The 12,957-nt window shown below is 41.5% G+C and overlaps 1 protein-coding gene across 1 annotated transcript in view; it reads left to right on the forward strand.

Moving 5' to 3' along the window:
* Positions 1-5,318: 5,318 nt before the first annotated feature.
* FRMD4B (FERM domain containing 4B) overlaps positions 5,319-12,957 on the forward strand; it is a gene marked incomplete at its 3' end in the record, with an annotated part of 177,201 nt that continues 169,562 nt past the window's right edge. Inside the window, exon 1 of the mRNA XM_084248254.1 lies at positions 5,319-5,543. Within this exon, the coding sequence (XP_084104380.1) occupies positions 5,382-5,543 (162 nt within the window). The 5' untranslated portion in view covers positions 5,319-5,381. The remainder of the gene's footprint in view (positions 5,544-12,957) is intronic.

Below are 12,957 nucleotides of genomic sequence, written 5' to 3' on the forward strand. Positions count from 1 at the left end.
AGGCCACAAAAGGTGATTGCTTTGAATGTGAGTACCTTTGCCTAACAGTCTCACCACCACTCTGTGAGGTAAAGCCCTGTGATCCCAGGGGAGCTAAGAAACATGTTGACCCCTTCCTCTTAGTTATAAGGACCTTGACACAAGCCCGCTTTAAGCCTTTCCCGCTCACTCCTAGGACTTTGCAACTGCTTCCCCACTGGACTTCCCGAGCCCAACTCCCTCTCAAGCATTCCCTCCTTTCCTTTCTCACAAGTTCCACAAATAAGGGTCGCCCTTACCTGTGGACCATTAGTTCTTACTGTTCACTCTGCATTGGAGTGCTGTTTGTGTTTCCCCCATTCCTGTCACCCAGCTCTCCCCAACTCAGTGTTCAGGTCCCAGCTGCAATGTCACATTCTCCAAGAGACATTCCCTTCCCCCACCTCCCGTGTCCTCTGTTACATTGCTATGCCCCTGTGTGGCAGCGTCTGTTCCTATCCATTACTTGTCCAAATGTCTGACATCCCCACTTTACTCTAAGCCCCTCTTAGACAGAGATCATACTGGCTGTCACAGTGCATTCTAAGTACTTAGCTCCCTGCTTGACATGTAGTACAAACTTAATATATGTATTTTTAGTGGACAAGAGCATGTACTTTGGGAATGGATGCAGTTCTTTTTGTGTTCATAGTTGAGACAAACAATGATTTATTTGTCAGTTCATTAAATGTGTATTGATTGCCTGCTATGTGCCAGCTTTTTGTTGTTGTCATAATGACTGGGGACATGACTGGTTTGTAGAGTGCAGAGCCCATGATCACGAAACATTTTCCAGGGCATGGGGTGCTTGTGCACAAGAGAGAGCTGTCCATGACTCCATCTTCACTTCAACTTCAGCGATTCCTCGCAGAGCTTGCAGTCTGTGAGCTTTCAGTGGATTGAAAGGGACAATGTTCTGTCAAATGTGCAATGAGAGACCTTCATGGAATGTTCATGCAGTGTGCAGGCCAAGAGAGGCACCAGCACTCCCCTGTGGATTGATGGGGGGAGACGAGTAGTGTGCTTAGTTCACCCCTCCTAGGGAGCCTCTAATTTAAATGAAAATTTTAAATTAAAGTTCTAAAATATGAACAATTTTTGATGAAAGGTACTATTCCTCATTTTTATCAGTATCAAAAAGGTGGGTGAATATAATGGGAAAGGGCATTCCAGTTCTTTCTCAACGGATTTTGAATTTGTCTTGCTTCTTCGTGAGTGAGTGAAAGTCCTTGTAGGGGTTGTTTTGTTTCTTCCTTAGGATGCTTTTAGGAAAGAATGTTTTCTCACAACAAAAGCTATGGGATATGGGCCTCCCTGGTGGCGCAGGGGTTAAGATGAATCCTATGAAGAAATCCGCAGCCACTGCAGCACAAGTTCGATTCCCGGCCGGCCAGGGAGAAACCCACATGGTGGGACAGATCTCTCCTGTCTCGCCCGCTGCTCCCCTCAGCAGTGTACTTCGGTCCGTCTGCCTGTTCTATTCCCCACACTGTCTCTGGTGAATCCTCTCACCCCCCCTGTGCATCTCTGACCTGTACCCCAATTCTTGTATAAAAATAAATAATTTTTTTTTTAAAAAAAAAGCTATGGGATATGAAAAATAGATTGTAATGCTGAGCTAGACCCAAGCACCCCAGTATTTGCACCACTGACATTTGGGCAGGAGAGTTGGGTTCCCTGCTGTGGAGTCTGTCCCAGGCAGTGTAGAACAGTGAACAATATCCCTGGCCTCTGCCTACTACATGCCAGTGACCTCTCCAGTTATGACAACCAAAAGTGTCATCAGACATTGTCTAATGTTCCCAGGAGATGGGCAAAGGGTGCAAATTTTTCCCTGTTTGACGGCCATTAAACTAGACTTTATTTTCATTCCCCTCCAGCCTTATGTTAGATGTTCATGGTTTGTCAGAATTTAGCTAAATGTTTTTTTCAGGTATATGGAGAGTAGTTTATAAAAGTCTACAGTCATTAGGAGGACTCTGCCTTATTGATGGCAGAAGGGACCATTGGAAGCTGCTATGTTACCAACTGACTTTCTCTTTCTAGAGATGGGGTTAGTATTTTGTGCTGTATTCCTGGTGTTGTGTTCTTCCTACTGATTGCTCAGAGGAAAACCTACAGGAACCTCAGGGATAATGACAATTTCTCTTTTACGTCTATAGCAGAACTCCCAGGTGTATGAGTAATGCTGTCACCTGAAGCATCTTCTTAAGCCTCTGGAGAGAGCTGCAGGAAATTACAGTAGATTGCAGGAAACTCTGATGCTAGAGAGGAAAGAAAATCCTCTTCTAAAATTTAAAAAAAGAAAAAGAATTTTGAAGGTAGCTTAATTTAGCTCCCTTTCCACAGGAAACATTAGAGCACCTTCAAGGGTGTGTGCCTGGCAGTTGGTTAGTCCCACGTGACTAGTTCTCTTTAAGGATGATGCCACACGTGCTGCACATCTGTAGTTGCCACCCACCATCAGTCCTGGTGGGGAAGAACCTGCATTGCCTTCTCTCCAAAATCCCACTCACTCCATCCAAGAGCTTCAAACTTCTCTCTCTGCAGGAGAGGAAAGTCAATTGAATAAGAAACATCAATGTTTATAGGGAAGGGAACAAGATGTCGCTTGTCACCTAGCTTTGAGTGTATGTGACTCCTCCGAGTCCCTAGAAAAGGTTCGCTGTCGTGGGGAAGATTGACACACAAAGAGCTTTTTGGGAATTTGAATGAGAGCAGCAGAATTGCAGCCTGCAAACAAGTCACTGCCGACTTCTACCTTTAAAAAAACAGAAAGGGGTAGGGAAGCAGATATGGATAATTACTTGAAATATTTTAAAAATTACTTCCACCATTTTATCTGTGTGGAAAAAATTGAAACAATTCCTGATTTGGGTAGTGATAGTTTGTTTTCTTTTTCACTTAATCATCCCCCAAAGCCTGTGTAGCAGATTTTGATATTATCCCCATTTTATAGATGAGGACATTGAGTCTTTGTGGGTAGAAGGGGCTCATGTGAGGCACAGGAATTCAAGTCAGGCATCACTTTAAGAAGACTTAACTTCTAAATACCAGACCCTGCAACAGTGGCTCTTTTAGTGAGCAGGAGTCTCCCAGTGGTCCCTGAGAATTCAGATCCCTGACCTGACCCCAGAGTCTCTGACTCTGGAGCAGATCTGACAATTTGCATCTCCAGCAAGTCCCAGGTTATGCTGATCCTGCTGGTTCAAGGGACAGCACTTTGAGAACCCCTATTTATTATATCACATCTCTTTTCTAGAAAATAATGAAGCACTGACTTTGAATGAAAATGACTGGGGTTGGATTTGACTGCTGACCTTAGACCTAAACACAGATACATGACAGTGGTGGAGTTTCTAGAGCATCTCTTCTGAGAGGATGGTGTCATGAGACAGAGATAATTGACCCGGTATAGGTTTTATTCTGGTATTCCCTTGGCTGCCCAGCATTTCCGAGAACACAGCCACACCGCATTGCTTAAAAAAAAATAAATATACCACCACTACTCACCGATCCTTATAGGCCAGTCTCAAAGTTCAGTAGTTTTCCATTAGAATGATATTTCTTTTAAACTATACTTGGTTTATTTTCTTTTGATTCAGTATGACCTATTCGATTCTTTTTCTGTTTAAATGCTATCACTATTATCTTGGAAAATATTAGTACTAATGTATACAGAGTAGATTATTGTGAGGAAAGGTTTCCAAATCTTGGATCAGGCCATCTCTCTTATTTAACTCATTGAACAAAAACTCTCAACTGATTTCATTAGTAATAAAAAGAAGTAAAAAGCTTAAAAGAAATATCCTTTAAAAGTTTCCTGATTACAGTCACTTTGAAAACAATAGGTACTTTGGGGATAGATTTTGTATTCTTTTGACTGATTGAGTTTCACCTGAATTAAGATTCCAAAGGCACATTTGAAACCTGAAATAAAGCTGTTTTACTTTTTGATAGTCTTTTCTGAAGCTTTCTGAGCTACTTTATGAAAAAGCCCTTGGTGCCTTAGTATTCTGCCACTTAATAGTGAAGAGACCATTCCAGGTGTGAAACACCAATAAAAAATAGACAATTGTCCTACAGATGGATTCAGAAAAAAACATCCAGAAATTTGCTGCAGGGATTTTGTGATGGTAAACGTGATTGTATTTTATGGGACTGAAATCTACACACATTCTAAAGATAATAGAGACTGGTGGTATGTGGGACTCCTCGGGCTCCCTTTTCAGAATGCCTTAGACAATATCAATTCATAAGGGAGAGCTTAAGCACACACACACATTAATTATCTGGTGACTTTATGAGTGGTAAAACAGTTTCCTTTAGTTTTGAGTCAAGAATAAACTCTTGGTGCAGATTTGTGTTGGCAGCTGCCACTAGATAGTCCAGAGGTTGAATTTTCCAGACGCAAACCAAAGATTCTCTTGTAAACTTCTATTTCCCAGCAAAAAGTAACTGGAAGCTCTTTGCAAGAGACCAAAAATGTGCCTTATTTTTCCTATGACTGCTGCATTGAAATGAGCACAGTGCAGGGGGTGAGAAAACCTGCCCCCTGGCTGGCAGCAGCGGTGAAGTTGTCATTTTCTCAGGGATCCTCAAGTTAAGAGCAAAGGCAGGATCTGAAGCCACACACGCACTGTTGCTTTGAGGCTGGTATCTTCCATCACCTGGCTTCAGTACAACCAAGGAAACATCCAGGGCTGTTCTTCGGGGAGTGGGGTCCACTGGGATGCTTTGGAGGATTTTTTTTTTCCCTTCCTACATCTGTGATTGCCCGGAGGCATTTATCAGTGTGGACAGAGCAAGATGTCAAGCAAAGACTATAGCATAAAGTAAGGTGTTCTCTGAAACCGATTAGGAGACTCTGTGTGTGTGTGTGTGTGTGTGTGTGTGTGCGTGCGTGTGTGTGTGTGTGTGTGTGCAGGACGTGCAAACCAAGTGAGCTGAAATGCAGCTCTTCTCTATGCCTGCAAAGAGTTGCTCCACTTCCCCCGCTGCCCAGCGCGTTCTGGAAGCGCCAGGGGGAGTCCTTGCCGGCCAGGGCTTCCCGTGTGCCGGGAGCATCCAGGGCTCGCCTGGCGCAGCTTAGCGCAGCTTGCTCTGCGCTGCCAGCGGGCGGGGTGGACACTGGGCTTCTGTGTGCCAGCCGCAGCCGTTGGCTGGCGGGCGCCCAATCCCGGGGCATGCCGCTGGAGGCTGGCCAGGACGCACGGTGAAAGACGAGTTTGGTGGAAGGCTTGACCCCCGGTTGCCAGCAGAAGCCGGTGTCGGGGAGTGCAGGCGGTGGGACCGCTGTGGTCTGACTCTGGGCAGCAGCTGCAGGAGCCAGGTACCTCCGGGCCCCTGGGGAAGGAGGAGGCATGGCTTCGGTGTTCATGTGTGGAGTGGAGGACCTGCTATTCAGCGGCAGCCGCTTCGTGTGGAACTTGACCGTGTCCACGCTGCGGAGATGGTACACGGAGAGGCTGCGTGCTTGCCACCAGGTGCTGCGGACGTGGTGCGGGCTACGGGACGTGTACCAGGTGAGCCAGGGTGCTGGGCGCTGAGGGCCCTTGCAGGATGCCAGACGCTGCTGGGAAGCGGGTTCCACCTGTATGATTTTTATTCTCTCCCTCACTCCATCGGTCTCTTTTTAAAACTCCTAGCGTGCTGTTTGACTCTTGGGGCAAATGCTTAGCAGCTGTAGGTAACTCTTGCCTGTCAGAGATTTTGAATTTTTCCCTTGCAGCACCGGGATGGGGAGGGCACTTGTGAGTTAGTACCAGTTTTTTTTTGAACATCTCTTGAAGAGGGATGGTATACTGGTTGGTACTTAGCTAGGAAAGCTGGATGGAGCTCTGCAGCTGAGGGTCTGCAGAAAGGACTTTGTTTGGCATTCAGATGATTCCTTCTTTTTTTTATTTCATTGGGGGTGGGTGGACATTTCAGGAACAAGGATTTCACTCAATTTACTGTGAGAGGGGCCTTATGGATTTGCATTCTTCCTTTTGATTTTCGTTTTCCATCAGGCAGCCTCAATTTGCAAGGCAGAGCCAGGAAAAGCTGATTCTGTGTCTACTGGCTTTTGGAAGGAAGGACAGCAAATTGTGAACACTTTGCAGGATGATGGGCTAGGGAAAGGAGTTGTGGATGGCTGAGCACTAGATTTGGATCAACTCCACGTCACACAACACAATCTCTTTATTTTTCTGTGTGGTCCCTTCATGCAGGCAAAAAATGCAGTACCTTTGTTCAACTAGGAGACTTGTGCCTCCTCTTTGGAACTGCAGCTTGCCTGGATTTTTTTTCCTAAAAAAAAAAAAAAAAAAAAAAACAGTAATTTGTGGATTTAAAAGCCCTGTGCTTTAGTTGTTCATTTCTTTGAAGTTAAAAAAAAAATCTACATTTTTAAGGAAGATTCTACCTGGTGTTTACTATTGGAATATGACATCACATTTTCTTTCCTGTGATGTGGGATAACTTTGTTACAGTTCCTGTATTCCATCTACCCAGTCTCCACTCCCAATATGCTATTATTTATATCTCGTTGTGTTCCATATGTGGCCAGGCACCTGGTTTTGACAAGCTGTAGTCTTCCATCACTCAAGCAAAATTAAAAGACACTATAATAAGAGTCTAAAGAATCAGTATCCTCTTGTCCTCCTTGATATCCACGTCATCCTTGACAACCTCGTTAAAATGTGAGGAACATTTGCTTTGTGCTTTCACCACTCCTACTTTGGGTAACTTGTCTGTGTTATCTTGTGTTTTAAAAGAATGTAAAAGGTTGCGAACCTTGGCAGCAGGTGGGGGTTGGGAGTATTTGGAGCTGTGGGCATATCCAATCTGGTCACACTACACAGATAGCCTGGCTTTTTGGAGTCAGGGGCATGTCTGTCTCTCAGTCTTTTTCTCTTTTGAGAAATCATTGTTCAGGTTGGTCTGTAGAAGTGGTTCTGATACAGTTTTGTTTTTGTTTTTTAATGTTTGAAAAACTTTTAAAAGGAGAACTCAAACTTTTAAAAGGCAACTCAAGTATTGTAGCCAACACAACAGTCTCCATGTTTCTTTTCCCACAGATGCAAGGAATCTATGGCTTATCACTATTTATGATAGTGACCCATTCATAAATGAAGGTTCTAGAAACCTGTCGGTTCTTTGAAAGATTCATCAATAATTATTTTAAGTAGAGCAGCAAGTTGAGGGACTCGACTGCTAAATAAATATTTTCTCTTCTGTAAAATGGATGATGACTAAGCCAAGTATCATGAGAGGTCATGATGTAAAGAAAGGATATCTAAAATAATGCTGACCATATTATGAGTATTGAGTCATAAGTAGAAAATAATGTCTAAATTTAAACTTTTTGTGTGTGGTGTGGAGAAATAAGATTTAAAAAATATATGTTAAAACTTGGAAGAACTATAGATTTTTTTAATTATACAACGTAGTTAATTATTAGCAAAGAGACACTTTTCTGTAACAACTTTCAAATATTGAGCAAGAAAGTAGTGAAAGGCAGTAAAATAAAGTGGCTAATTCTATAGGTTCTAAGACTAAGGAGTGAATCCTACTTCTGCCTATGTATAACCATAGCTAAGTTTCTTAATTTTACTGTTTCAATTTCATCATTTATAAAATGGCAACTATAGTAGTACTAATCACAGAAGTTGGCGTGAGAATTCATTGACATGTATGCTATTTAGCACAATGCCTAGAACTCTTGATAAATGCTATCTGGAAGCATTCAATAAATGTTACCTGTTCTGTGAGGATTTTTTTTTAATTGTGATAGGAAACCCAACTGAAACAAACCTACAGGACTTTTGACACAAGTGAAAAGTCTGGCACTAGCATGAACTGCAGCTATGGTTTAATCAGGGTACTATGCATGTTCCTCCCTGATTCTGTCATGTTCATGTGTTGGTTTTATCCTCAGCTGCTTTCTTCCCTTGTAGTAATAGATAGCTGCAGAAGTTTGGAGACTTAGATTCACATATCAACCCATTTGGAAAGAAAGGAATTTCTCATAACCACCAAGTGCCAAAAAATTCCCAGTTTGTATTCTGATCGGTCAGCTAAAGATCTGTGTCTACCCCCACTGCCATGTACTGATTGACACATGGAATGGTATTATAAATCATGTGTCTTGATGGGAATGATATGGCTCCTGGAGGTGAAAATTGTTTTTTAAAAGGAGGGCAGCAAAAAAAAAAAATTATGTATAAAGCACAGATATATGTTTAAACACATAAACAGATTATATAGTGAATTTATGTTACAATATTCCTTAAGGGAATGGTGTTGAATAAATGGTTGAGAAACAGAATTGGATATTTTGGCTTAGGCCAGCTGGGAATAGGGTCCGCCAGACTACATGCCTGCCAGACAATGCCAAAGGGTCAGTATATGGTTGGGATGTACTCAGCAATGTCCACTGCTCTTGTGTTATTAGAATCTTAAATCTCAAGCTCATTAAAGGAAATAGTTATTTTTCAAGATAACTACAATGAATAATGAGTAAATACGTTTGTAAGTATTTGAGTTCAGTAATGTGAGTTAAGTAATTTGCCACAGTAATTTGAGTTAAGAGCATGGAGCCATCATTAGAATACCTGTATAGTTATCCTATAATTGTGAATTCTAAAATACAGAGGGGAATATTCCATTGCACTGCCCCGCTACCTGCCATATGAACAGGAAACACACACCTAGAGTTACATATTTTACTGAATCCAATTTTTTTATCATCTTGATAATAAAAAGGTGAACATTTTTCTTCCTTCTAGTCTGAATAGTCTTGCTGGTAAGAAAATCCAGGTTCAATCATTCTAGAGAGAAATAAGGGCAGGGCAGGAGATATCCATTACATGAAATACCTGGCAGTCCCCTGGGGGTGTTTTGTTTATTCATATACTGTCAGTGAAATAAGATCTCCCATATATTCATAAGGAATTTGGCAACAACATTATTGCCTCGCTGGCAAAGCCAGGAAGGCATAATTTCTGTGGAATTGAAAACTTCCTCCACTTCTAGATACTGGCGAGACAAGTACCTTAATTTGCCAACAACCATGAATAATTAAGGTTCAAGCCATAGGCATTTCTGTAGTAATGCAACAAAATAAAAAGTAGGCTTAGGCTGCCTTTTAACAAGGACTTACTTTATAAATGAAGTTTTAAATTAGATTAAAGTTGCTGGCATGGGGTATTCACCTTCAAACTTGGGCTAAACCCTAAGAGCATACATACATATAGTAGTATACATCTATTCTGCTTATACCTTGCCTGGATGGGTTTTGCTACAGCAATTAATTAGGCTTAACAAATAGTCAACGTGGAAAATAATGGGAGAGTATTGTTGAGAAAAGAGGGGCACCTTTTTCGTTTTATTAAATGTAGCATGTTCTAACACGGTCTTTCATTTTTTTACTTGGGATTAGGTTTTCCTCTTTCCCAATGTCTCAAAGGTAGGATTTCTTGCAAACCCTAAATAACCATTGCTCCAGCAGGATATAACTTGAACATAATGTGGGATGTTTAAGTGACCATGAGAGGCTGGGGCAGCATCTAAGAGGCAAGCAGGTGGCACTGAGGGGGAGTGTGCACAGAACAGAACAGAACAGAACAGAACAGAACAGAACAGAACAGAACAGAACAGAGGCCTCAAACTTGAGCAAACTTTGAACTTGAGTAAATTGCTCTCCCTCGATGAACCTCATTTCCTTCTGGGTAAGAACAGAGAACTGTAGTACCTGTGATATGAGATATGGTGAGAAAATCATTTGATAATGTGTTTAACACTGAGTGCCCTGCCCAGCACAAGTTCAATAAATGTTAGCTCTTGATTATGTAACATACTTAACACCAAATCCAGAGAAGGTCCTTGATAAAGGATAGCTGAGAGTATTGCTATTGAATTTATAACTGAGACAAAGTCTCTGGAAACAGGATTCCCATCTTTTCTGCAATAATTTTCAGTAAGAGAGACTTTGAAATTTCTCATAGCAATTTCCCATAATGTAAGATGAACCTTGGGGGTCTGTGCCTGTGTTCCACATTGTAGATCCACATTTTCTTTAAGCCTATGCACAAATCTAGAGGCCTTGAGCAGGCTGCACTGGGGCATCTAAGGATGTAATCTCTCTACATCCAAAACATTGATGATTCATAAATTGTTAACACCTGAACTTTGCATCCCACCGCATTGGTTGGGAAAGATCATTGATTGGGAAAGACTGTTGAATATTCAGTGATCTGTGTGCACATGTACTTTGCTTCCCTGGACCCTTCCCTATCCACAGTTCTCAGCATTACATAGACTAGATGCGAGGTTGGTATACTACCACCAGCAGAGAAAAGTGGCCTGCCTCTTGTTTTTGTAAATAAAATTTTATTGTTACAAAGCCTTGCTCATTCATCTCTATGTAGTCTGTGGCTGCTTTCACAATACAATGGCAGGATTGAGTAGCTATGATGCCACTACTTGGAGTTGAGTAGTTTATACAAACACTGTATTGCCCACAAGGCTAAAAATATTTACTCTCCTGTCCTTTAGAGACAAAGTTTGTCAATTCCTGGACTGGAAATAGGCAACATATTGGGTAAAGAGTGATAGAGGAAGAAAAGTCCTGAATTCAGTCGTAGAAAACAGGTCTTGAAAGAATATGTAAGAATTTTCTCATCAAAAACCTGATCCCTAGGAAGTGAATAAACAAATACTCCAGATCAGTTTTCAGTTACCTTCATTAAAGAAGATAATTATTGGAGCCATCAATCAATTCATTCATTTCCCCATTTAGTCATACCTTTAAAATATGGATAATTATCAAGTGCTTCCCATGTCCCAGTTACTATGCCATGGTGTTAGAAACACAAAGTCAAAACTTATAGTTTTCCTGATCTCAAGAAATGGAGATGTCAAGTAATGGAGACAGTTAAAGAGCTCACACTCTGTGGAAGGGCTTTGCTGTAGTTGTGTAACGGAATCAGACAGGGACAAAGCAGAAAGGGGGAAAAAGGCAGCCAAGGATGCTTCTTGGGGAGGTGATTTTCAAGATTTGAGGACAAATAAGAGTTAAGTAAGTAAAGAAAGGCAGAGGGGATTTTAGGTTTGGGAAAATATGGCTTTTTTCAGGGTGGGTCATAAAGAGGTTTTTTAAGACTGCCAAGGAAAGACAGAGACAGACTTAAAATGAGAATAAGAACTGAACTTAAATGATCTTGTACTTTAAGATTAGCAATTTGATGCTTGTCTTCAGAACTTGGGGAGGGAGCAGAGGTTGAGAACTATCGCTGGTAGCAGTGAGGCTGACAGATTAGAAAGTGGGTGGCATAAAGGAGGCAGGAAGAGAAAGGAAGATAGGAAGTATTGCCATGATAAAGCTGTATTAGTCAGGATAGGATGGGTTTTGCTGTGGCAACCAATAGCTCAGGATCCTAGTAGCTTAAAGCAAATCAAAACCTGTGAAATATAACTGAAGAATTGAGGCTACTAGAGGGGGAAAGATGGGAGAGGAACAAAGGGTCGGGGTGCGGGTGGGTTGGCCAACGGTCTATGTTAGAAGATTATTGATGCTTTGGTGCTAGGTATGGTGTAGTAACATATATCTGAAATGTGATCCTATTCTTCTAAATCATAGAGAGTGTTGTAAACCAATGTTTCCTCAATTAAAAACAGTAACAAAAAATAGCAATAAAGGTTTATTTTTGGTTCACACTATTTGTTCAATCACAAGTTGGCTATGAGCCCTGCTCATCACTACCCCTGAAGCTCACAGAATGTTTCTGAACATTACCAGTTGCCATGATAGAGAGTAAAGAGCTCTTTGAACTGGCAATTAAGTCCTTGACCTCTAAGTGGCTGATGGTACTTCTCACAAGTCATTGGTCAGAGCTCATCATGTGATCCACTCAACCACAGGAGACTGAAAAAGCAGTCTTACCAAGGAATAGTAGGAATGCTGAAGCAGATTTGATTCCATAGGAAGCCAACTCTGAAACAGAGAAGAACAAGCAGGAAATTAGAGTGCAATGAGAACATCTACAGGAGGAGACAGAAGGAGGATTGAACAGAGGGAGAAATTAGGCTACAATTCAGGTTCAACAAGGGCCTCAGGTAACCTCATAAAAAGCTCTGAAATCGAGAGTTGTTCCCAATCATGGGCTGTCCTTGAGAAGGTGTTATGACCTTGGCATAGTCATCTCTCTTTAAGGGGGAACAAATCCCAGAAGAGCTGAGAGCTGTCAGCTCACAACACTCCCCACAGCTTAAAGAATAAATCTGGGTGGCACATCACAGCCTCTTCTACAAATGCCTGCCCAACAGGTGCCAGGAGCAGAGCTTGCAGTAAGGCCAGGCTGGCAGGAAGGAGGTGGAGAGTGAGGATTGCCTTGATATGAAGGGTGTAGAAATTCTAGCTTTAAAACACAACCTATCAGGGCAGTCTCCTGACTGGATCCCACATTCTGTCCACAGAGGTTAGAAGACATGGAGACAGCTACTAGGAGAAATGAGGGAAAACTTGTCTGACAGATGAAATATGAGTCCACTTATCACTGAGAAAATTCTTCTTCCACCTCTCTTGGTAACCCAAGACTGGGATTTGATGGCAGGAAAGGAAGATGTTAAGATACCCCAAAACTGAGGAAGAAAGCTCTCTTAATATTTTAGCTCACCACTTGACATAAATAAACTTGTAAAGGATTGTATTATTTAATTTAATGAAAAGTTTTTTGACTTTTGTTGCACAGCTTGAAAAATACCTAAAATACATTTTCAAATTGGTATTTGTTTTTCTCATTGCATCTTTTCTTGTTGGAGTTGCAACATAAAATAACTTTCTGTTCATTCCCAATATATGTTTATTCTGAACTTTACATTTGTGATATCCAATTTGGTTGCTTTGGAAAAATGTAAACAATCAAAATGGAGAATATGATCGATGGTTCTAAATTT

The sequence above is a fragment of the Talpa europaea genome (genome assembly GCF_964194135.1).
Source record: "Talpa europaea genome assembly, chromosome: 11".
NCBI classification, from domain to species: Eukaryota; Metazoa; Chordata; class Mammalia; order Eulipotyphla; family Talpidae; genus Talpa; species Talpa europaea.